This window comes from Artemia sp. Qi Xiang Cuo, chromosome 2 (assembly GCF_049724085.1).
Source record: "Artemia sp. Qi Xiang Cuo chromosome 2, ASM4972408v1, whole genome shotgun sequence".
In the NCBI taxonomy this organism is placed as follows: domain Eukaryota; kingdom Metazoa; phylum Arthropoda; class Branchiopoda; order Anostraca; family Artemiidae; genus Artemia; species Artemia sp. Qi Xiang Cuo.
This window is the reverse complement of record NC_142795.1, coordinates 51,192,746-51,219,929: the sequence shown is the minus strand read 5'-3', so window position 1 is coordinate 51,219,929 and position 27,184 is coordinate 51,192,746. Positions and strand designations below refer to the sequence as shown.

At 35.9% G+C, this 27,184-nt stretch overlaps 2 protein-coding genes across 2 annotated transcripts in view; one reads left to right on the top strand and one right to left on the bottom strand.

The window, feature by feature from the left end:
- LOC148955348 (E3 ubiquitin-protein ligase MYCBP2-like) overlaps positions 1-27,184 on the top strand; it is a 470,872-nt gene that overhangs the window by 231,463 nt on the left and 212,225 nt on the right.
- The window catches only part of LOC148955350 (uncharacterized), a 67,455-nt gene continuing 52,673 nt past the window's right edge, over positions 12,403-27,184 (bottom strand). Inside the window, exons 4-5 of the mRNA XM_089101696.1 lie at positions 18,685-19,092; positions 12,403-14,571 (exon numbers count right to left, since the gene is read on the bottom strand). Of these exons, the coding sequence (XP_088957822.1) occupies positions 12,589-14,571; positions 18,685-19,092 (2,391 nt within the window). The 3' untranslated portion in view covers positions 12,403-12,588. The remainder of the gene's footprint in view (positions 14,572-18,684; positions 19,093-27,184) is intronic.

The following is a 27,184-nucleotide window of genomic DNA, read 5'->3' as shown; positions in this document are numbered from 1 at the left end:
GGAGGTTTTGAAGTGCTTAGAACTGAAGACAAATGTCTATTTTCATATAGTTTCTTCAGTGTCATGAAAGCAACTAATAGGTCTTTTTAGTGTTCACGGGGATATATACTGTAATTTAATTGTCAAAAATTTCTGTAACTACACGCAGATCCTCGGCTGTATTTTGATTAACATCCAATAGGATGTAGCCGTAGGGGTTATTAGGTACATGACTGTATTCTGAGAGTAGACCTTTGGGGGAGCCTGGAAAGATTTGTTTATTGAGAGTTATTAGTGAGCTAGAATCACGAAAAACTCTGTAGATGATATAGTAGGTGCAGTTCAATGCAAGTGTTCGCATACATTTGCTCTGATAAAAGAGATTGTGTAGAACCAGAGTAACGGAAATCTGTTCATGATGAGAGCGAACAGTGAACAGTTGTAGCATTTCCTGGGACCATTGTTCAATAGATTCAGCCAGATCTTCAATGATCAACCAAGAGTTTTATTCAATAATGCCGAAAATATCAAGTCCCTGTATGAATTGTCCCTACACCAACCCCGTTGTTGCAGCAATTGCTCTTATTTTATCATTCGACTCCTGTCAAATACTGTGACAATAGTAGATTCTTTTTGGCTCTTCAACAAACATTTTATCGCAATTTTTAATCATTTTAGTTAAGAGTGTTGTTTTGCCCGACATTGACGGTCCAAACAGAAACGATCTGAATGGTGTTTTAAATTGATACATGTTCCATTCAAGAGTTTACTTGGGCAACTAACTGTAGACTTTGGCTGTTAAATGACTAAATAATTTCCCTATTACTACTCCGTTCAAGAATAATAATTAGAAGAAGAAGAAGAAGAAGAAGACGAATAAAGAATAATATTTTCTTTTTTTATATACATAAAAAAGTGACAATACTTTTTAAAAAAATACTACATTGAAAAAGGCACATTAAACATGAATAAAAAAAATACACTTTTTTTTTAATTTATTTATAATAAAAAAATACAACATTTACATAACCACTAGAAAAAAAAACACTTAAATACATACACCTTTTTTTTTAATTTTTAAAAGAAAAATACAACATTTATTGGACTAATGCACTTGTGAAATAATATCATACACTTTTACTTACAACATTTTAAATTTTGAGGTCCCCCCCTCGGGGGGCGGCCACTGCGGCGGCCGGGGCCAGGAAGCGCCGGGTGCCGGAAGCGGGGGCCCGCTGCGGCAGGCCCGGGCCGGGGCTGGCATTAAATACTGGAAATTGATCTACCTTGCACACACACACATTGAAAATTGTTTGTGATAAAGAAAAAAAAAGAATTTAAAAAAAAAAAACACCTAATTACCCAAAAAACCCTCCCACCCAATTTATATTTATTTTTTTTTTAATGAATTTAAGTTCATTTTTCAATACAGATCTGTTTTATGTACTCTACACATTCAACTCGTGCTGAAATTAAATAATGACTGTGTGTTAGTACCTTCACACCAACCTCAATTACATAGACTTTGTCTGATATGGCCGACATGGCGTTTTTCTCAAATCTAACTGTGTAGTTTTTAAATTGTAAAGAGCGAATCGCCATGACTTTCGCCCTTGGCACTAAACTACGTTCCACAGTTTCTATACACACTCATGTCAAAATTATTTTTTACAAAGTGTGTAGGTACCCCCTTACAAACTTGTTTGATATCCTTGCCGTGCGTTTCCACACAGTATACCTTCGGTCCAGGAAACACACCACTGGATATCAGATCGCTACCCGTTTCAGATTTTAGTATTAACAATTGATTTGGGGCCTGGCGTCTCACTAGCTCTGGGTAGAGGGATTCGTCCCAGTTAGTGTAGTCCATTCGTGAGCTAATGTACTTGCCATTTTCCAAATCATTCAATAGATTTTTAGTTTTGACTTTTAACAGGAGTGAATCAGTGTCCCCGTAGTACACTTGAACTTGTCCCTCAATCGGCCCCTATACCTTGCACATATTGTAATAAAATTAAAACATGGGATTTTTGTATAGTTAGATCATTGCAATTCTGCCCGTAATATTTTTGTTTAAAACAACGTTTCTTTTCTTACGATGTAGGAGCACCATATCAGAGTCTATGATCGTTACCTTGGGGAAGTTGGATCTGCAAGGAGTTGAGTACACTCTGTGGGGTTGGTTACAATGTCACATAAACTTCTGTGTCGTACGCTCTCGCACATTTCGCAGCACCGAAAGCTGAGTTCAAAATGAGTTTATAGACTTCTTTGTCAACTTTCGTTTTCGCTTGTGAACGCTTACTGACAAAGGTGTCAATAAACGTTTTCATGTAAGGCTTTTGATCAAATTAGAGGCCTCTATGAATCTTTGTGACTTTGTAACCATTGGACACCATCCATTTCAATAGCACGTGATGTACGACGATGTTCTGTTTCGGGTTGAGGTCGGCAATTAGTTTTTGTTTTGAAGGTACCCAGTGCATACTCCCGTCCTCTACTAAAGATGAATTGTAGGGGCTCAGAGAGTCCCTGCCCACCGGTCTATTTATGCACGGAAAAACAAAGTATTTTACCGAGTTATGGATTTCCATGAGTATTTCACCGTCAATTTCAAAAACCATCCCTGTGCCCAAGTCTCCTCAACCCTGGCAATGTCAGGGAAATTTAAAGCCCGCGGATCGTTTGGCCATTTAATCTTGACAAACAGCAAGTAGTTGTTAAACCGATGGCTAGCGAGAATCTATATACAAAAAAACTGCCCCCAACCTTGTATTGATTAGCTGTTCACCTAGATCGCTTGTCTGGGTGAGGTCCTTGTGAAAAACATACCCCACCCAAAATTTAAGCTCTAACAAACGAAGTTGTTACACAACGGTGGTCCGACCTAACTCTTATGCTCGTTTTTAAATTATCAAGTACCAACCCAAATGAGGATGGACAAAACAAAAACATAAATTCAACCACAATACATCATTAATTGTATCCGTATTTTCGCACACAATATCCAGAAGAGTGAGTTCGTCACTGGCCACGTATAGTTTACAATAATTCCACCCACTTTTACACTTGCCCTCTGCCAAAACCCTCTTAGCAAATTTATAGTCGCTAGTGGCGCACTTACTCTCAGTAAGAGAATTGCAAAAAGCTTCAATGGGCGGTAGTGACACCTCATCTAGCCTCGAAAGAGTTGTAATAATCATATGGATATATACCCTTACATGTTGATAAATCATACGTATCTTAACCAGAACCGCGCTGTTTGAAGAGGGGGAAGCTATAAAAATTATCACCTTCCTGCACCTGAATCCATTGACTTAAAGATTTGGAGAAGAAGCTGAAAAAGACTAAAAAACGAGTTTTATTCGGGCACGTGTCACCCATGTGTAGTGTTTTCCATATGAATTCCAGCAGCAGTGGCTTTTCCGATGACTTGGGTATGATATTATATGAAAAAGAACCATCTATCCATGAGTCATATACAAATCATCCCTTGGCAATGCGAGACAACTCATGAATAACAAACTGTTAGTTATAATTGTAATTTTGTGTAAAAACTGGTACGAATTATTTTTTTCTAAAGTTTAAGTTGCATGAATGGTGTGCTACCCTTATAGAGTTACTCCCTCCCGATGTAAATTCCAGCCACACATGATCATGGTCGATCACCTTCCTCCTCCCCCCAGTCCCAATACCATCATCCAATTCTCCCTGGAAAACTCAACACATTTTACGATTTTTAATGGCCACTATGTCATCTGATGATAGGAGCATAGGATAGTTTGTATAACGAAGGCGCGAAATTGCATCGTTCACTGTTTTGATTAGACTGACCAATGCCGAGCGCATGCAGTCTTCACTGTCACTCAACATCTCCACTACATCCAACACTTGTATGGTATTATTAGAATCTTGTTGCGTCTGAGAGTAAGATACCCCTTTAGCTTCATGTATTTTAACACGATTCGAATTTGATGGATCTCAAACGTCCGTCAGCTTAACCTTGCAGTCCAAAACGAACTTATTGCTCTGTAGGAGCGTGTTTTGAAAATTTTTTAAACGTCATATCACTCTATCTCCACTTGCCGTCTCCACAGCCTGGTATCCATGTCGTTTAGTGATTAATGTCATGCTTTAACTTTAAATCAGTTCAAAGCCTGGAGAGACATGTTGGAGAGTAATAAAGCACATTCTAATGTTTAACCCCACTTAGAACACAACTAATATCCGTAATCGGATTGAAATGGCCAATTGAATCGGAGTCTGTGGGTGGGGTGTATAGAAGCCACACCCAATGTTCTACTAATTCAATTGCAGGAGCCCGCACTGGAAATAATACACCCTTCTTATCGGAATGCTGACCCTCTTCAAATTCTGTTTCATACTGTAACACCGTGACACCAATCTTTTAATATGCATTATCCCGCTCAAAAATATCTATTCCTTTTAGGGTCACGAGATATTGACCTTTTGAACAATTAAAATCTACTATGGGAAACTTTGAACCCTCCCTACCATTAACTACTATTTTATCCAACTTTTTCTTAGTGCCATCTTTTCTAAGTGGTCCGTATGCTGCAATTAAAAATGCATACTTGAAACACTGCAGCCTCGTATCGAAACAGATTCGTTGTATTCCCCTACACCCCTCTAAATCTGAATGATATTTTAATTCAATATTCCCCGCTCCCCCTCTTACAGTAAAATCCTTTTTAAACCCACAATTGTGAACCTCTAAAATCCTTGTGCAGAACGATCCAAACCTGAGACCCCCCTCGTTTTAACATCTCCAATTAATTTGACAAATTTCTATCCAAATAGGAAAAACCTACTGAACATACGTTCAAAGCGAGCTACTAGCAACCAAAAATTCGGACCCTGCGTTCATATACATCTCATCCGTACTTTCATTAAAAAAAAATATTTTTAGTGTTTGTGATGCCTTTAATTTATCCCCCACTCACTCAATCTCTCTGTTTTGATCCATTATGGATCGAATATTATCAGCAAATGAATGCGTTGTGATCCAGGACTCGGTGAGTGTATCCCCTGACACTAAAGAGTTGTCGAAGAAACCGACTTTGTTGTTGGAATGTCATGAGTGGTGCTATGCCGATTCGTACAGAACGCAACTCTGGGCAATAGGAGTCAGTTGTTGCTTCATTAATACTACTGTCGATAAAACCAGGCGGAATGACGGAATGCGATAGAGACTGGTTGATAACACCACCACTTACAGTCTGCTAAATACTAGTTCATGGAGGTGTCACGAGGTAGTTCTCTATTGCATCTTCCAAGGTGTTTGGGAATTGTTGGTCGAGCTAGTTTGTATTTCTATGTGCCGAAATTTCGTTACGAGAAACTAGTTCACATGCACCTGTAACATCCCCTAAATGCTCATGCATAAAACTATCTGCCCATTCAAGATCCTCAAGCATGTCAATTTCACAGCTTAAGTCGTCTAGGCTAGCCAGTTCCCCAAAAACATCATTAAGGAACCCCCTGTACCACTCCATATTCTCTAAAACTAGTGTAGGTTCATCACTGAACTCCGTTGGCGGTGAAAAAACTTGTTCTGTAAATGCACTTGCTTCATCACCCAAGGGTGTCGGTGGTGGTGCTATATCACTAATATGTAGAAAAAAAAAGTTTTATTTTTTATGTAAAATAACCATTATTTTTATATAGTTAATAAACTATGTCAATTTCTCATAGTCATTGTCCCACCACCTGAACAATTAAAAGAAGAAGAAAAAAAAGTTACATTGCCATATGTCTTTCATAATGACAACTGAACATGTTAAAAAAATATATATTGTTTTAGTCAGGATAATGTAGTCTTATTCTTAGAGGGTAAGTTAGAACAAGAGAATGATATAAAAAACTAATGGTTTTATTCCAAAAATTTTTAGAATAAAACGCAAAATATGGGTCTAATTCTAGCGCTTGACCCTCTTCTATAAAACTCTCAGTGAAATTTGACAATCGTTCAACTGACGCAGAGTGATGTATGAACACTTGCTCTTCAGCTTCGGGTAATTGAAACGAACCCCATGCGTTAGTTGGTGATGTAACTCACTCAACTATCCGAATTTTTTTATGTCTTTTGGCAACGGATTTGTTTGAAGTTGTGGACATAGTTGACCGGGACTAAACACATCAATGTAAGAGAGAAGAACTTTTTTTTTTCTCCATCCATATCAACAATTAAAGTGCAATTAAAATGCTGGATGGTCCTTTTTAGAGCCCCCCCCCCCTGGGAAGACCCTTGGGACCCGGGAGCTTCCTTCGAGGTAGGAGGATCGATGCCCTTTCGAGTTGGGATATCGGACCTCACAACACTGTTCAAATAGAACAGCCTCAAATTCTTTCTCGAAAACATCTTTTAAAATGACCCTACCTGTTTCTGTTAAATAATGGCTTGAAATGAGTTCGCCCAAATAATGTTTCTTGACATCATTGTGAATACATAATTGGAGATTATTAAAAAACCTTCTTCCTATGTTAATATATCTTACCGGAGATATACTTTCTGTTACAAGAACCCCACTTAAAATTCAAGTAATAGCCGTTGAGCGGATTAAAATTAAGGTGTAGCGATGGGTGGTTTGGATAAGCACCAGATATGCGCAAAAGCTTTGTGCAAAAACATATCCCACTTTAAGAATGATTGTCAACTGTGACCTATCGAACTGTTTGTTTTTATAAAGTTGCTTTGATTAATGGAATAATGGATTATTGTACTAGAAAATATTTTGCACAGAATAGAATTGTCAAGGTAGGGTTTTTTAGATATGTATGATAATGCATTTCAGTGTTGTTATCACTACTCTATATACTGCTAATTTGGTTAATGAAAGAAAATGAAATAGGACTATTATAGAATAGTTTAGAAACAAATTTAAGTTTTACTCATCATAAGTTATGCGCCTGAGAAAATTTACCTTATTTTTGAAAATAGGGAAAGAAAAAATTATATATATATACTTACAAATTCTGACTGGGCTTCTACATCTGAAGTCCTTGGCAAAACATGAAGGGGGGGTCAACCTCACGATCTTGAGTAGGCTGGGCTGAGGCTTTATGAGAAGCAGTCAATTCTCTTTTCAATTTCCTTCTACATTACGTAGATCTAACACTGGTAGGATAGGGCCCTGGCACTATAAGTTGGGTCGATGTTGGCTTGTGCAGATCATTTTTCAAGCATATTTGATAATAGATGTCCTTGTGGATTTCACTAACGCAGCTTGACACAGTCTTGGTTTCTTTTCAATAAGGAGGTTATTGCAAGTTTCCTCTTCCTTAAAAAAAGGCAAAATTTAGCATGAAAAAAAAAACAATCCCCTTTTTCCATTTTGTTGGATAAATGCTTAAGAGGTCAAATTTTGCCCTCCTCTTGTTTAAATGCAAAAAGCTTATTGCTCATTAACGCGTGATGTATATAATGGCTTAAAGGTGCTCCTATTATTAATTTCTTTACCTTCCTTCTTCTTACTGCTAAATAAAAACGAACAAAAATTATAACGTATGAGAGGGGGTTCCCCCCCCAAGTCAATACTTCGCTCTTTACGCTACAATTTTTTTTTTTTTTAGTGCTTTCAAAAGAGCTATCTATTACAATTAAACGGGCTTTTTGATTACGGGGTTTGTGAATCAATATTTTTTTTTTAACTTTTAACGTAAAGAGTGTGGTATTGAAAAAGGGGAGAACCCTCCCCCTCATATACGTAATAACATATACGTAATAAAAATTATAAAAAAAAACAATAAAAAAAACAAGCGATACGGCTCAATAGTAATCCAAACTTTTTAAAACGGAATTTTGATGTCAATAAATGTATCACAAGAATGTGTTTATAATGCTGATTCTAAATATATAAATTTTATTAAGTTTAGTATTACTCATCAAAGGCTACGAGCCTGAGAAAATTTACCCGATTTTTTTTTTAAGAGGGGGGAAACACCCCCTACTAGTGAATGAATTTTAATGAAAATCACACCGTCAGATTCAGCGTATCAGAAAACCCTATGGCAAAGATTTCAAGCTCATATCTGCAAAAATCTGCAACTTTGTTTTTTTTGCCAGAAGAAAAATATACGAATATAGAAGTTAGTTACGTAAAATAATTTGTAAAGACATCCATTTAGCAAAAGAAAAGTAAAATTTTTATGCAAATAAAAGCTGCATTAACTAAAAACGATCAGAAATTAAATAAAAAAAAACAAGTTTTTTAAACTGAAAGTAAGGAGCGACATTAAAACTTAAAACGAACAGAAATTAGTCCCTATATGGAAGGGACTGTCCCCTCCTCAACGCCTCTCTCTTTACGCTAAAGTTTAACCCTGTCTCACAACTTTATTTTTTTAAACAATAAAAAACTTTAGTGAAAAGAGCGAATCCTTATGATGATGATGATTTCAAATATATCAGTTTTATCAAGTTTAGTTATACCGGTCAAAAGTTACTCGCCTGAGAAAAATGCCTTGTTTTAGAAAAAAGGGGGAAACACCCCCTAAAACCCATAGAACATTAATGAAAATCACACCATCAGATTCAGCAAATCCGAGAACCCTACTATAGAAGTTAAAAGCTCCTATCTGCAAAACTGTGGAATAGGATGCATGTTTAGGCCTACTTGTTATTTTGTTTTTTTTTTTTTTTTCCCCTGGGGTGATCGTATCGACCCAGTAGTCCTAGAATATCCCGGGGGGCTCATTCGAAAGGAAATTAAAAGTTCTAGTGTCCTTTTTAAGTGACCAAAAAAAAAAATTGAGGGCAACTAGGCCCCCTCCCACGGTAATTTTTTCCTAAAGTCATCCGCCGAAAAATCGGAATTAAACAAACCCCGTTTATAGCAAGAGCCTGTGAAATTTCACTCCCAAAACTCTCACACTCTTTGTAACACGCAAGCTTTTCATTCAAACCTGAAAAAAAAAATACTACATGTTTGGAAAAAGCTTGTTTCTGAACTGTTTTTTTTTCAAAACAATTAAAACTTGTAAACATACCTATGGAGGAGAGATTTTATTTACATAATAAAAAAAAGCGTGCTTTGCCGTTTCTATCGAATATACTCGTCATATTCTTAAGATTTTGTATTGTTGGAGGGGACGGGGGGGGGGCTAAGTCCATCTGAAATTTGAATTTACTAGTAAAACGTTTTTCTTTAAGTTTTTTTTGGGGGGAAATAAAAGAATGAAAAGTGTACTCCCATTGAAAATGGACAAATCCATTGTTTTCAAAGTTAATAATTTATAGTGTACAATAAAGAATGTCATAAAACATAATGAAAATTGGAATGCACTGTATGGACATTATATAGGGTTTTTAATTGAGTACATTATAGTTTGCCAAGTTTTTAAAAAAACCGACTAATCAAGTTATTATATGGAGTAACCGCCAGTTTTCTCTAATCGATTGACACACAAAAAATTAGAGTCACATTAGAAAACCTGTCTGCCAAGGCATGTAGGGTTCATAGTAATAGGTGACTGGCCCGTGGTAAGGCATATTACGCAATCACTGCTGAAACCTTTATATGACTTACTACTCACGAGGGTTCAGTTGCATGGGGGTTCAGTTGCATTGGGGTTCAGCTGCACGGGGGTTCAATTGTACGGTGGTTCAGTTACAGGGGTTCAGTTACAATGGAACCCTCACTAAGACTACCTGTCTTGGCTTTGTCTCCAATTGGGCAATGGCTTGATTTTAATTCAACTTCATTGTTGTTTAGTACATCGAAAAAACTGATAATATCTCTGTTATCCAGATTTAGTTTGGAATCGAGCCAAGTCCTAAGTCGGTGCAAAAATAAACTGGAGGCATAAAGTCGGCCCTTGGCCCTCCGATATCCAACCTTCTTTCACCCTTACCCAGCCATTTTTTTTTCCAAAAGTACAGACATGTTGTACTTTGTTTTAAGTAGAATCATGCAAGGATTTTTCAATCTCTGTCGTTGGATGCATGGAGCAATTACTTGGAGATAGACATGGAATCAAATTTTCTTATGTCAAATACATTGGGAACAATTAATTGGTATTATATTTCGAGACAAAGTAACGCAGTTTTCACTTGTACATACTGCAGTTTTTGAAAGAACAACAGAGATTGGGTTCGCCTTTATGATTTGGGATAAAGAAAATACAGCATAAAATTATATACGTTGTTCGTTTTAAACGCGAAAACGTGGATTAAATGTCCTGGAAATAAGAGAATGAAGTTGTTCCAAGAAGAAGTAGCGTGTTTAGAGACTATCTTTAAAGAATTTGTCATTTTTTTAGAACAAAAAAAAATGTTTTTGGGTGTAACATTTTCAAAGTTTTGATGAGCTGACACCTATAGCTTATAGTTGATGAGGAAGAAGTAAAATCAAAGTGTTGCTTCCGCAACACTTTTCGACGAAGCCCACCAAGAGTTTTTATAACTCTTCGTGTTTTCCAAGCAACGTAAGTTTAGTTTTATATAGCAAAGGTTGAATTAAAATTAAAGTACTCATCAAGTCTAAACAGCATTTAGGGCTAGCGTTTAAGTCAAAAAAATATATATATATTGTTTTCATAAAAATGGACAAAATTGAAAAAAAGAGTATTAGTTCGATGATCCTGATGCTTGAGACCTTTTGTTTATTTCATGAGTGGGAGGGGGGGGGAGCAAATTCGCTAAAGCAACAGAAAACAGGTGGTGTATGACAAGCATAGGATATTATATGAAATAATATAAAAATGTTGATGTTGATGCCTCTCACACAAGTGCCTCTTGGCATTGACGTTTTCGACGGTATTTTTCTAATAAGGATCATTTGCAAGTTCAGAAGCAAATCAGTTGCATTTATGTATGAACTTATACTGTCGAAAAAAAGCTATTTGCATGAACATTAACTGTAACGATACATTCAATACCAACGAAATTGTTCTTGCATTTTGGGGAAGTTATATAACTTCAGGGGATTTTGTGTCCTAAAGTACAGAATATAAACAACTAAGTTGTATGTCCCCTTTAAATAGTTTGGTGGTATCTTTGAATCCCTGATAAAAAGATTCATGTTTGTCTAACTGAATTGTGCTTCTTTTTTTTCATCCCATTGCTACTAAGTTAACAAACTTTTTCTCTAGCCAAGATTATGTGAAAGCAAGTAGTCGATTTTTTCCTCTAATTTTAATATAGAATTAATCCTGCCAACAAAATTTGCTAAAGGAGCCTACCTGTATTCTTGATTCTAACCATTTTTCTATAGCCAACTGCCATTACAATACATTACGAATTAAAGTATCAGAAACGGATGTGGGTTTTTCGTAATAAAGTCTTTCTTTTCTTAATATTCGACATAAACATATCAAGCCTCCCGGAAATTGAGATTGTATTTCTACTTTAAAAAATGAGCCGGTGAAGTGACTTAGTAAAATCGACATCATTCAAGAGTACGAAGGCTCGAAACGCCACTTGATTGAAATGTGAGAACTTCAAATTACTAACAAAGGCGAAATTGAAGTGAACAGAGATCGTATTTTATTTGATCGAGCGTGTTAATGATCAAACAGTTCGTGACAACGAGCTGTAAGTAAGGAGCGATGCGACTCAGTAGTAACCGAAATTCTAAGAAACAGTCCTGATCCCAATCGATACATCAAAAGAATCAAACTTTGATGCCTATTCAAAATACATAAAACTCATCAAGTTTAATATTACTGTTCAAAAATTACGAACTTAAACGTAGCTACGGTTATATATATATATATATATATATATATATATATATATATATATATATATATATATATATATATATATATATATATATATATATATATATATATATATATATATATATATATATATATATATATATATATATTAGACAAAATATTTGTTGGGGCGAGGGAAGCATAGAAAGTAGAATCAAGAAAGTTGGTGAAATCGTAAAAACATTCAGATTTTTGGGAACGAGTAATACCCCACCACCCCCACCCTCCTGCGTCCGTGTCTTGGTTTAGATTTCACTCTGTTGAGAAAGAGTTAAGCTTAAATTTATAATTAGTACTAATTATAAAGAAGAAGTTTAGGCAAAACCGAAACAACAAAAATTTACGTAAGACTCGATAGAAGTCTGGGCTGAATAGTGTGTTTTTTCTTTGATTTTATTGCTTGCTGAGGATTTTCCTTATTTTGTTCTATTGTCTTATTTTATTGCTATGGCTTGCAAATGTAGAACTAGAACTCGTTCACTCTGCTCCTGTCTGTTTGGATCAATTGGAGCATTTCTATTCAGACATTTTTTTCTTTTGATGCAGTATCTTTCGATATAATCTATTCTGCTATTTGATACGAGAATCTAAAATAAAACTTAAAACAAACTCTGTACGCAGTCAGTTCTTTCAAAACGGTGACGGCGCTTCTGATATAAAAGGATTAAAAAACAATTTGGAACAGTATTTTATTTGAACTAAACGATTTAATTGTGTAGTATTATTACCAAAATTATGCGTACGAAATCACAGCTTTTCAAAAGGCGAAAAAGAAACGAAATGGAATATACAAAAAAAGCACCAATACGAATACAAAATTTTTGAAAACTTGACTACTATTCTTGAGAATAAATTTTCCGCTGGATTTTATTTAGTTAGCTGTTCATAAAAATTTTCTGTTTCTTTTGTAGAGAGATTTTCTTTAGGTTCATCTGAATCAGGTCTTTTGGGCAGAGGTCGTTGAACTAAAGGCACTTCCCGTGACACTTCACTATAGGTAACTGGCTGTTTGTTAGAAATTTGATCTCTTGGTAGAGAATAATTATCTAAATTTAAAGAGGTTTTGGTCGGATTAGCAATTTCACTAGCTTTGGAAAGCGAATCACTCTCTTTCAATGCATCACTTGGTGACTGATATTCTGCCACTAATGGTGCTACTGTGTTACCTTGAGAAAATCGCACACTCCTCCTACGCTCACTTTGAAGTGGGGAGTCACCTTCTTTTAAGCTGCTTTTTCTTAATGATTTTGGAGGGTCTACTGTTAGAGTTTCTTTCGATGCTTTTCGGACAGGTGTAGTTTGAGATAAACTACCATTCCGCCAAGCTGGCTTAATATCTTTCTTCAAAGGTGGACTTGCCACAGTACTTTTCTCAAAGGACGGGGAAGTCGATGACCTGGTTGGGCTTAAAGCCCCTGAAGATTTTCTTGATGTAGGTTTAGTTGTGTCTAAGGGCTTGAGGGTAGCATCATATCCTGGTGGTGGCCATTTCGTTACCGGTGTCCTTGGCGTTAAAGATTTCTCTTTCATTGGCTCTTGTATTACCCATGTTTTACGTATACCTCTTTTTTCCCAATCTGTTTCTGAGAAATAAGCATCTTTCTTATTGTATGTCTGAAATTTTGGCGATTTGGGTTCTTCGGAACTCTGACTACTTATACTAGAAGATGTTCTTGGAGGGGATTTCAAAGAATTTAGAATTTCTTCTGCTGTAGGCTTTGTCAAATCAAGACTTACGGGCGGTAGACCTGCTTTAGTCAGCGAATCAATTTTGTTCACCACTTCGTCCGTTGTAATTGAGTTTGTTTTTGGCAAAATAGAACTGTATATTGGCTCGTTGTTATCATCATGTTCTGCAAGCCATGGTTTTGTATATAAATCGCCCATATTAGCTCCATCACTTGGAGTTCTAATTAAATCATCTAATTTGGGAAATAACTTATCTCGTACTTCACTGTAGGTAGGGGATATTTGCAGCTTGTCTTTAATAGCTGCTAAAACTGCTTCAGCAAAATCTTCTGTGATAGTTTCCATCGCTTGACTATCAGTCTGAATCCCTCTGTCAATTGTTTTAGAATCAAAACAATCTTTCTTGTTATCCATTAGAACATCTTCTATGTCCGTAACATCAGTGGCTTGTGACGCCAAACTCATTGCTTGCTGTTCCGCCTCTGGAGGTGGTAGCAATGAGGTCTTATAATCCGCAATAGAAAGCTTTGATATTGAACCAGAGCGCATAGCTCCTGCTTCTTCATGAGCCATTAAGAGAGGCGAGCAAGTCACAAGTCCCTCGCTATCTCTAGAGCCAGATCGTCTTCGCTTGTCGTGCTCCCTCTTTTTTACTAACAAAATGCTCGTTGCTCCAATCAATATCAGAATCGCCAAGCCTACCGTTAAAATGATGATTATAAGTATTCTGTTGTCAAGTTTTTTAACTTCAGTTTGGCTAACTTGTCCTGATTCTATCTCAGTTTGTATTTGAGAAATTCCCGTTGTTTCACTTTTACTGCCTGCATTAGTTATACACTCTATAGCCACCCGTGTCTTTGGACAATAATAGTCTGTGTAGTTGGCCATGGTAAGGAAAGACTCTTGTATAGCGAAACATAAAGCTTCAACTGGCTGAACTTGGCAGAAACTGTTGTTGTATAAAGCTGATCCAATCCATAATGCCCCAGTTTCAGCTGTATTATTCAGATACAAAGATTCTACTTCAGCGACATCTGTCGAACGAACAGCTTGTGTTAAATCAGCTGACCACTTGTTAAGATCACAATCACAAAGATGCCAGAAAAAATTGTCTTCCAAAGTGGGCATAGCGGTTTGAGCACTGAAGACGAACGCCCCAACCTTGAAAAAAAAACAATGTGTAAATAGATGATAAATAATTCACCAGTTGTGTTGACATGTACACAGAATTTCATATTAGGAGGAGGAATAGAACTCCTAAAAAGGCGAATTATATGGAAAATATAAAAGTATACAGGAAAAATGGCAGAATCGTAAAGTTCCCTCCCCGTTTCTGCGTCCTTACCTACAGACGGGTTTCTAAAAATAATTACTTGTATTGTATTAATTTTCTTGTACAATAGTATCAGTTTTCTTGTATTACTTCTGAACTCTTTTGGTTATTCTTTTTGGTTAGTAGTTTTGTATTTACTTCAATTAGAGTTATACTTAATTATTGATATAAGTGTGTTCTGCAATAAGTAGCACTTTTTTAAGGATGAAGCTTTTTAGGGAAAATATAACTAATCAAAAGATCACAGTGTGTGACAAAGATTCTGAATGCGCAGTTATTTATTAATTCGTTCATTGATTTTTCCCTACTAGTAATATCAGTGATGCATATGCATGGAGGGATCCCTCCCCTGGGTTTTCCTGTCTGTCCCTACTGGTTTTTATTTAATTATAACGCATTAGGATCGTCCAGTATGTTGTACGCATTTAAAGCACCAAACACGTTTTTCAAAAGCGGTTAAAGTTATAAATTAAACGTATTTTTACGTTGTCAATGTTAAGGAAATATTGAAATTACAACTCAGTTCCTATTAAAATAGGATAATTTTAGCTACATACGGTGGCCACTAGGTGGTTATATTTGCATTGAAGCCACATACATTTCCGATTTTAATGTTCAATTATGATAATTTTTATTATTGTTTTATTATTATTATTACAAGAAAAAATAGATTTTTTCTGATGCATCAAAAGTCTTTTTTGGCCATCATTTTTAACACTTACCTGTAATCATTTTAGACTAATCCCAAGGGGATCGCCCGATTTGCCCGTTATAAAAAAAAATTAACACAAAATTTCAAACGCATTTTATGCTATCCAGCAAAACACTTCCGAATGTTAATGTCTCATTTGATTCTATAGGCAAAGTAGAATGTTTCCAATGTTTACAGGATGCAACTTATTTTCTAGAGTTTCTGTTGATATGAAATAGGATCTGGAGACGAGCTGCCCTGGCGACAGACACAAAGGCAAAAAGAAATGAGCTCGAAACTGTCCTGAGGATTACGGAGGCCTGGGGTTGAGCTTTCTTTTGAGGTCCTGTTGAAAGAAGCATAAAGGCAAATAAGCTTTGATGGTCATAGTTTTTGTTAAGAATAATCTATAAGTAAAAAAAATTGTGGTACTTATGTATTAAACGTACTCTTTTATATACTGCTAAAGAAGTCAAGTTTGGTTAATGCTAATGAAATGAAATAAAATAGGATGAATATATAATAGTTTAGAAAAAAATTTGGGCTATATATTTGCACATCAGGGGGAGGGGGGGGGTGAAGCATAGCATATATTAAATACGTAACCTATCCTAAACTAGGTACCTCCCCCCCTAAACCCCCAAAAAACAACAGTTTAAATATCGTTAACTCAATGAAAACCACGCCTTGCATCGCATTACTCTATAGCGGTCTCTTGAATGGGCGGGTTTTTCGTGATTGGTTTCCAAAAGAGTACGTTTAGCCTAATACATAAGTACCAAAAAAGTTCTTAAGAAGAAAACAGCCTTGTCAGTGAAAAAGTTCTGCTTTCTGTAGGGCATCTACCAACCATAGCATCTAAATCATTTCCGTACAGATGTACCATACTGTCTGGGCGGTCCTACAATTTTCATGTTATTAATGAGGTATTTTTTATAGCTAAGCGATTGATGAACCTCAACCAGTTAACTTGATAAAGCGAACAAGGGAGAAAATCGACAAAAAAGTATATTATAAAGTCAAAATTATATATTCTTTAAGAGGCAAAATTCTTTTTCTCGTCTTGGGATATTACCATTTGTTTTAGGGGAATTTCTTGTAACCGTAAAATGCAAGAGCCAATGAAGTGTCTTGGTATTAAAATCTTAATAAATTTTAAAATCTCAGAAATTCATCTCTAATGAGCTCATGAGCAAAAATGACCAGAAGTTTAAACGATGAGATAAGTCGATCTGACTAAATCGCTCATCTAATGGTTGATTACGATTATATCCCAGTTCATTTTTACCTTGCCTCAAATATTGAGAGACGTACGTATATATCCCCTTTCACCTCCTGGCAATGTCACCTGTGGTTTTATTATCCTAGTCATATCAGAAGTCACTTGCTGGGTGGGTTGTTTGCATTATCATTGTATTATCAAACAATGTTATTTGCAAAAGATTCCTTTTGAATTTAAGTAGGTTGAGAATTGTGAATTAAAAACAAAATGAAAATGTGCCGCTGCGCAAAAGCTTCTTTATAACGGTGAAAAATTAATTCGAAAAAAAGCCGATTTTCTCATGACTTAATATGATAATTTTAGACTTTGGAAAATAAAATAAAAAAGACAGCATAAAAGAAAATAAATATGTAAAAAAATGTCATTATTAGTTTTAGTAATGACATTTTATCTAGCCTACTAAATGCAAGGAGATAAAATAATCAATTGTAGGTAAAACATTTTTTGGGATAATTTTAATACGAAACAATCTTAGCTACTCAAAATGTAGACATATGACCTATGTTGAGAGAGAATTAATTTATTAGAAAAAAACACAAAGGAAAAAATGGATTTAGTAAATGAAACAAATAGACAAAATATTTGAAGACAAATACAAAATAATAAACGAAAGGAGACAATACAACAGAAGTAAATAGAAACAAATCCAATAAGAACAAATATCAGCGGGGTCAGGCTTACCCCCCCCCCTCCGGATAATTCTCCGTGCGGAAACTTTCTACGGAAAATGCCACCAGCGGAAAATTACCCTAGAAAATTCTACCCAAATTTAAAATTGAGTAGCGAAAGGGAAGTTAAGACAAAAAAAATAAAAATAAAAAGGAAAGTGTATAATTGTACATCAGCTATTATGCGGTGGGTCATTGTGTAGTCGAAAAAGAATACCAGATGCCTAAAAGAGCGCATTTCAGAGTCTAAATCATAATGAACCTTCAAATAAATATAGGAAGGGGTAGGGGGGGGTAAGAATTAATCTGTCATCCCCGTTCATTTACGCTGATCCTTAATAAGGGTTGTTGGGATTGGCAGATGCCTCAAAGAGTGCATTTTAATGCCAAAATACCAACACTCTCACTGAGCCTATATAGAATTAATTCTAGGAAAGGGAGGGGGCAGTAGAAATTAATATCTAATCCTTCTTGATTTCCGGGAATATTCCTGGTCTACCCCTTTACTATGAAAGTAAAGAGTAAAATTTAACCCTAAAACAATCAGAATTTATTCCGTATAGGGGGGCTGACACCCCTCGACCCCCCCCCTCTTGATCGTAGAAACTTCAGAGTATCCCCATTTGTTCGAAAGTTGAGAGTTCTAGTGCCTTTTTTAAGTCAAATGTGATTGGAGAGCAACCAGCCTCTGTCATAGAATCTTTATTATATCTGGTCTCCTTGGTCTTTTTGTGAGCTCATAGGACATCTGATCAATATTTTGAGGTATCCATTTTGTTCTGAATAGTCGGAATATTGGTAAATTTGCATCCAAAGATAACATACCCAGAGCCCCTGGGATAAGGGGCGTGCATTATTCTAACTTTCTTTACAGGTATATTTTATAGAGAGAAAGGGGGGGGCATATTTGATCTTGGAAGTCCAGTGGCGTGAAACTTTCAGTGATTGTTTTCTTGGTCAAAAAGATAATCACAATTTTGCTGTGGGAAGGGGTTTGGAAATGAGTCACAAAAATTTTTTCCGGATCATTTAATGCTCACAGCCGTAAGTCCTTGGACCAAGGGGACTAATGTACAAAAATTATTCAAAGGATTGGTCCCTCCTCCCACCAGTTTCCTTTTTAAGATAAAATTTAAAAAACAAAGTTTTCTTGAAAATTAAACAGTGGTTCATTATTCGATTATATATTTTCTTAGATTGTTGAACCGTATATTTTGCAAACTTTTGCTTTGTCTAAAGGTCAAAACCTGAGAAGTACTCTTGCCAAACAAGATGAAAGGAAAAAAAAAAGCTGACTCGCCTGTGCATTCTTGACGTTATTTTCAGCAATGACAAACCGTATCGGCACTGATTTATCCTCAAAAATTTCCAGTTGCGGCTGCCTAATATTTATGAATGCATTCTTCTCAACGGTTCCTATTGTATTGTTCCGTATTTCCAAATCATTCCAAGATTGCATATGAAACGCACCATTTTTGATTAAAGTAATGTCGTTGTTGCATATCGAGTTTTTAGCAGCAGGCATGGATACTCCAAGGGACTCAATTGTGCCAATTTTACTGTCTGACAGGATGAAACTAGTTGCTGCACAACTTAGACCACGGCCTCGAATTCTTTGTATTGTGGTATTCCTTATCGTAAATGATGTGACTAAAGAGCGTTGTTGAAATGCATGTTCTGCTATTTCTCCAATTTGAGAGTCAGCAATCTATAATGTAAAAGAATCGGTTCAAGTAGTAGAAGTTCCTGTTTTAGGTAGATTACTTACTGTTATTCTGTTTCTTTCTTTTTTTTTTCTTTTTTTTCACTAGAAACATTGAAAATTCCTTGCCCTCTACTTTTCTTTACCTTTTCATAAATTGACGCCAATGATAAGATACAAACATATTCAATTCGAAACTACAAATCCACATAATGTATATAAATGTACACACTCAGGAGACACGTATGTAAGGGGGCATTTGCCTCGCTCTCTTCTCAAATGTCAAATATTTTCGGTTATCCTGTAATTTCTCTTTTTTCTATGTCATTCACCTATGTTATCAGTTTTTTAAGTTGTGCCCCCTCCCTACATTTCACGCCTCCAAGGCAAGTTTATCCGTACATGTATGGCTCAACTGTCTGACCTTTAGGGAGGGGGAAAGTTCCCAGGAAGAGGGTTCCTTTGGACCATTCCAAAAGCCCTGATAGCAGATCTAAGCAAAACAAAAACGCTTGATTTGTACAGATCTACAAACAAGATTCATTGTCGGGTAGAAGACTTTAAATCACCACGATAAATTGTCTGATGCTCTTCTCAGGCTAATCTGTAGGGAGATGTGGGCTGGCCAGGCCCCTCCCAAAACGCCAAGCTTTTTTCTTATTTTTCGTACTCTTTTTTATATTGTCCATTTAATTCGGTCATTTTTTTACGGTCTTTCGAATTTACATCCCCACCCTAAGTGTTTTCTATTTCAAAATTTCAGCAGTAGCTCATAATATACAGGCTTGCATTATTTATAATGGACCCTGCCTTTTCGTACCTCAGCGTTTGACAGTGCTTGCAAGAAAAGCATTCATTCTTGAAGCAATTTGAAAATATAATTTAAGAAAAGAATGGAGGTTCTCCAAAATTATTTCCACCGTAGACGTTATTGACGTAACAGCTTTTGTTGTTATATTGCTATTAATATTTCCAGTGCAATTGTAATGGAGACAGGAACAAATTTAATATCTAGAACTTATAACTTCTTCCGATAGTATTGCTAAAGCATTAATTATAATTGATAGTTATCGTCATCAATCTTCGTTGAGGGATCAAGAGTATATTACTGAAATGGATAGTGACTCGAATTGATGTTACTTTTATTCTTTGATTTAATAATCCGGATCCAAAATAATTGCTACGAATGGATTGGAATGTTGATTATTTTTTTCTTCTTACAGTTTCGCTATAATTTATGATAAACCCAGAAGCTTGCTGCTTCGAAGAAATCAAGTTGTTGTTATAATGCCAAAAACGATATCCGTGTTAATAGGTAAAAACCAATGACAGTGTCTTCACTGTAAAACAGCATTATTACAAACATTATTACGAGGATATCCTATATTTTTCTTTCTCGTGGCAATCAGGAAATATAGTTGTTAGTAATATTGCGTCCATTCCGTTTGACAGTTGGAGTTTCGATAACTTTTAGGCCTAAGCTTTGATTCTGAATCAAGACTGGGGGAACGTGAAAATTATTCAGACAACAGTCACCAACTTTCAGAAATCACTGACGTACACGAGGTTGCGCGTACCAAGTGTGGTGAAAGTGTGCCAAACGTGGCGGAACAGTGCCAAACGTGGCGGAATCGTGTGTGGCGCTTCGAGATATACAACAGGTGGCGGAAAGGGAGTAACCCCTCGGTCAGATGTACAATAAGAAACGGAAAGGGGCGAATGAGTGTTCCTGGTAAAGGAGAGTTTTGTTAAATCAATTTCTAATGTGGCTTTATATGAGGCCATTTTATTAACAAGACAAGCTACAGCATTCTTTGATTCTTCCATATCTTCTATACCCTAAGGCTGTGAAACTAAAAGGGCGACATATGCCATTTCGGTTGAAAATAAGTTGACGTATGTGTCGTAGGTAAATTCAGCACGAGGAATCGAATGGTGCAGTCAGAATTGTCCCATATTGTACCGTTACGAAGATGAAAAAGAGTCTTACGCCACTAAGTGGCGTGTGTCTCTTTTTTATCAGGTCCTGTTGTAATTCAGAATGACAGAAGAGGATTATCTTATGGATCTATAACTGGCTTAGAATATCTTCCCTTTATCTCCATTAGCCTCATCCTTCAGAGCGACCAAAGCCGAAAAATGTTTTCCCATTTTTTGGAACTCCTGAAAGGTTACAAAAATGGTGTATGTCGCCCTTTTAATTTTCACAGCCGTAATAACACTAATAGCTCTCATAACTTAACAAGCATTAGTTTTTGCAAGGAAACATCAGCATTATTTGTCATCTAGCTATAGAGTAGTTTGCTATAGTCAGAAAAGTTAAGCCTTTATAATAAGAGTGATATCATTATATATTGAAAGCATTACGGTAGCCAGTAGAATTATTGGCTCGAATATTTTGTAGGAAAGGTCCAGATTTTGACAATGGATCCAATATTTCAATTGAACTAGGGAAAGTCGCACAAAAATGCATGTTTTAGGAGGAATATGTTAACTTGTTTAAGGAAGACGCCACTGTATAATGAATAATACCGGTTAGCTAAGCTGCTAAGCCTAGTTATCCTGGAATCAGCATAAATACCAAAGTATAACCACATACTGAACAAGTACTGACAAAACTCTCCAAAAGTGACCCCGCGTACCTCAGCGCCTCTAGAGGGGAAATGTTGTACTACTTAATCGCTCCGAGCCAATAAATTAAATTTAACACAGCTTTTACGGAACAAGCATAATCACCTTTGGAACTTGTGATTTATGCGCCAGGTTCGCATAGGTATGGAATCGTCTCCGGAGACGCGGACAAAGGGTCACTTTTTTTGTGTGGAGAGGATAGGTTTTGTCAGTACTTGTTTAGTATGTGTTTATACTTTGATAAATACAACACATTACATATAGTGCGTTTTATTTTAGCCTACTATTTTCCAAATGATCTAAAATAATATATTTGCAAGAAATCCTGTGCACGTTATTTAGGTTAGGTTATGTTTCGGAAGAGTTCAGGCTATAAAGGAAGAATTCCGTTCCCTCTTTTTTCGGATCATTTACGAACAAATCATGAACACATCCTATTGCCTATTTTATTATTAACGATCACGACGGTTATGAGAATAGGTTATTAGAATATTATAATATAATAGGATATTAGAACGACGGATATAAGAAGAGGTCTAATAGGGTCTGTTCAATCGTTCTCCATGACTCTCTTCAGTCTGTTGGTGAGAGGTTTGATATGTCATCGATAGTTGTTTTCTACTCCTAGTACATAAATTCACCTCCTTCTCTAGAGCTTTCTTGTATTGTGCCCCTCTATTTTCCAAGGGATAAAACAGACACAAAGGCACACAGCCTGGTCCAATCATTTTTAGGTCATCACTACAAAATTATCAAGAGGCTTATGACCTTTACTACAGGCAACGCTATAGTGTTGCCTCTGATAAACCGTAGTCTTGCTGTTTCGTGGACCACACTGATAGTTTTGGGTTTGATTTAGTAATTTGAGATAATAACTTTTTATATAATAGAATTATCAATTAATGACCGTAGGCCTATCGTGGGATACAATTTCAACGTGTTTTGAAAAATACTCAATTGAACCTTTTTTGACAGTCTGATTTTCATAAGAATTCTCTGAATTTTAAATATTCTTTAAAATGTCAGTCAAAACTAGATTGTAACTACAGCGTATCATTTTAGCGGAATTATGAGCATTCAGCGTAAATCTATTAAACAGACCTGTGACACAAGCTTATGAAAAGCGCGCTTGCAGGGGTGATGGGGTATAGTACCTTCTCCTTACCAAAAAAGAATATCCTGGCAGAGGCGTATTTAGGATTTTCATCCCCCGGAGATAATGTTGGTTCCCCCCCCCCCGTCACTACCACAATATAAGTAGATCATGGTATTGACGAAATAAACCTCAGTTTGGCGCCCCCTCAGAGATCATGCCGGGGGACGTTCGTCCCCCTTGCATCCCCCTAACTACGCCACTGTATCCAAGTGATCAATATTCTCATATAAGTTTCCCTACAATCTTTTTTTTTACTATTTTGACGAATTCATCCCATGCCTCTCCCCTGAAGTGAATTTTCACGTTCTTGCCCGGTCGCAACTTTGTTTTTGAATGGGACTTATCTAAAAACATGCAGTACGTTGAATAACGGTGTTATCAAATCAACTCGTTCGTGGTTACGGCCAGCGAACAAGTGAGTCATAGTAAAAATACTCTTAGAAAAGTGGCAACAGTAACAATATATTCATTAAAAGAATCTGTCTTTTATGCTACTTTCAAGCATATAAAATTCAATAAGGCAAGAAAATTTGCACAATTTTAGAAAAGGGGTAAATAGCCACCGGAAAGTGGGTGATATTGATTAAAATTATACCACCAAATTTAGTATGTCTTAGAGCCCTATACCAGAGGCTATTACCAGTTTTGTCGTATAGTTTTGCCAGTTTTGCCAGTATAGAGCTTTGCCAGTTTTGCCAGTTTTGTACAGTTTTGCCAGTATAGAGCCCTATACCAGTTTTGTCGATACACATCGACAAAACTCCTGTTAATGAAAATATAAAATTTAATATTTTTCTTAGGAAGGATGATAACGCGTGTGCATTTATTTGTCTGTTTTGCTTATTTTTAACTCGCTTTTTCTTAGTAGGGATGATCAATTCGGTCTCTGGAAAATCGGGACGTGGAAATATTCTCTTTGAACAGAAACTTAGGGTTCTTGCAGTCTTTTAAAGTAATTAGCTTTCCAAAATGCTTTGTCTTTATCATTAATCCACCATGAGGTCTAAACGCACTTTCCGTAAAAGCCAAAGATGATGGGCCCTTACCGCTTTATCGACGAGAAACGGAAAAAAAATAATCGAAGTTTCGGTCCCATAACACAATTTGGCCAAACTTAAAAGCAGCATAACTAATCATAGGCCAAAAAGCGATAAGGCTGCAATTTGTTCTTTAATTTTTTTGGAGCCACTTGGTATGGAAGGGGTGGTCGTATAAACTTATGAGGGGTCTCATTCGATTGTAAATCGAGAGTTCTAGAGCCCTTTTTAAGATTCAAAAGGGATCGGAAGGCGGTCAGCCCCCCCCCCATCCCATGCTCTTTTCTCCAAATACGTTCGATCAAAATTTTGAGACATCGATTTTTTTCAAAATAGTCCAAAGATCAAACGACTATACCTCTGGAGTAGATATAACCCCCTCAGCTCCCAGGGCTGTAAGTTATACAAGTTGCCCATTGGTAACATAATAAGATTTTTTATAGGGAAAAGGGGGCGTGTTTGATCCTGGGTCTACAAAGAGGCTTAGTTAATTAAGGTGAAGCTTTGCGGAAATGTTGAGAGGTATGCCGAAAACAATCAAATACACTATGTGCATACTGGTTGTCAAAAGGGCGTATCAGCAATATCTAATGTATGACTGAGGTATCAAGTTGAAATGTATTGAAGTGATCGGAGGACAACCAGCCCCTCCCTGCTCTTTTTAGATGCCCCCTCTCCTCAACAATGATTGAAATTTCGAAACAGTCAGCTTGTGCAAAATAGTCAAAGAGTCTAATACTCATGACTATGCCTCCGGGGGTGCCATAACCCCACAGCCCTCGGTACAAGGTTTGTAAATAAGCAATTTGCCTTTTGTTTACTTGCAGGATTCATCATTGCTAAAAGGAGAATGTTTGATCGCGGGTGTGTCCGAAAAAGCCAAGGCTATTAAGGTGAATCTTCAGGGAATGGGACGTGTAGAACTAAAAACACCAAGTGCATCCAGGCTAGCAATAGAGGGATTCTTCTGCAGCTAAAGCTGCAACTACTTGTGACTGTGACTTCGACTAATTGCGACTGTTTCTACATATACTTGTGACTACTTTCAGGAAATGTTGAGGGAGATGCTAAACAAAATCTAAACACACTATGTGCACGCTGATTGTCAAAATGACGCATGAGCTATATCTTAGGGTATTAAGTTGATACTTTCAGGGCATGTTGAAAAGTACTTGACGGCAAAGAGCCTTTTTATATACCCTCCCCCTCATCACTGATCAAAAATTATAAAATAGGCACTTTGTTCAAAATAGCCAAGTGATAACTATAGCCTACCTCTGGGGATATCGTTCCCCCACAGCCCCTGGGGAAAGGATAGTATTATGCAATAATAATGTCCATTGTTTACATAATATTTATCATTGGAAAAAGGGGGGAACTTTTGATCCTCAGTGTGGCAGAAAAGGTTACTACCATTCGTCAAACAGTCAACGGACCTAATAATATCAAAGACGAAACGCATATTGAACCTGTCTGTGACACACCAGTAAGATTGTGTATGACTCAAAATGGAATAATGATTATTTTACTGTTTACGAACTAAGAGAAGACAATAGCTACAATATCAAGAGAGAACATGGTGAACTATTTTATGGAACCGATTCAAAATTTTCAAAGTTGTTCATTAATATTAATAATAAATAATAATATATTTTTTCTATTAATATCCTACATGACATTATTTCATTAAAAATATATTATGCATTATATTATTATGTGTTCATTATTTTTAGAGTATGCTACAATATCAAACGTTTTATATGTCTATTAAAACATCGGTGATGTAAGAAAAGGAATTTACATGCATCATATGTCGGATAGATAGATTAAAATGGAGAAAATCTAAGTATCAAAATGAATAATTTCTTTATCAACAACTTTTCTCGGATAGGTCAGGATAAAATTGATAAAATCTAAGGATCAGAACGAATAGATTCTTTAACAGCATGCTTTGCCGGATATATCGGTTAACATTGACAAAATCTAAGTGTCAGAGTGATTAAATTTTCTATCATCATCTATTGTCAGATACATGGGATAACATTGACAAAATGTAAGTATCAGAGTGAATACATTTTTTCTATCAGCATCTTTATCGGATACAACGGATAAAATTGAGAAAATCTAAGCATCGGAGTGAATTATTCTTTATCAATGTGTTTTGACAGATATGTTTGATAACACTGACCAAATCTAAGTATCATAGTGAATAAATTCTTTGTCACCTTGTTTTGTCGGATAGATCAGATAACATTCACAAAATCTAAGTATCAGAGCCAATAAATTCATTAATTTTTTTTATCGACATCATTTGTCGGATGCGTCGGATAACATTGAAAAAGTATATGTATTAGAATGAATAAATTCTTTATTAACATCTTTTGTCGGATAAGTCGGATAAAATTGACAAAATCTAAGCATCAGAATGATTAAATTCTATATCAACATCTTTTGTCGGATACACAGGATAGCATTGACAAAATTTAAGTGTCAGAGTGAACAAATTCTTTACCAACATCGTTTTCTGAATACGTTCGATAACAATATAAAAATCTTAGTATTATAGTTATCTAATTCTATATCAAAATACTTCTCTCGGATACATAGGATAGAATTGGCAAAATCTAAGTGTCAGAATTGATAAAATTTTTTATCAACATATTATGTCCGATACATCGGGTAAAATTGAAAAAATTTAAGTATTAGAGTGAAAAGATGCTTTATCAACATCTTTTATCGGATATGTAGGATAAAATTGACAAAATCTAAGTATAAGAGCGAATAAATTCTTTATCAACATCCTATGCCGGATACATCGGTTATCTAGATAAAATCGACAAAATCTAAGTATCAGATTGAATAAATTCTTTATCAGCATGTTTTGTTAGATACGTCGGATAACATTGTCAAAATCTAAGTATCAAAGTGAATAAATTCTTTATCAACTTCTTTTGTTGGATACATCGGATAACATTCGCAAAATATAAGTATCAGAGCCAATAAATGTATTATCATCCTCATTTCTCAGATAAGCTTGATAAAATTGAGAAAATCCAAGTATTATAGTGAATAAATTCACTATCAATGTCTTTTGACAGATACGTTGAATAACATTGACAAAATCTAGGTATCAGAATGAATAAATTCTTTATCAACATCCGTTGTTGGATATGTCATTATGTCATTATGAAAAAATTGTAAGTAAGTAGGAAGTAGGTAAGTAAGTAAGTAAGTAAGTAACGAACTCTTTCTTGAATTCATCTCTTGGATACAC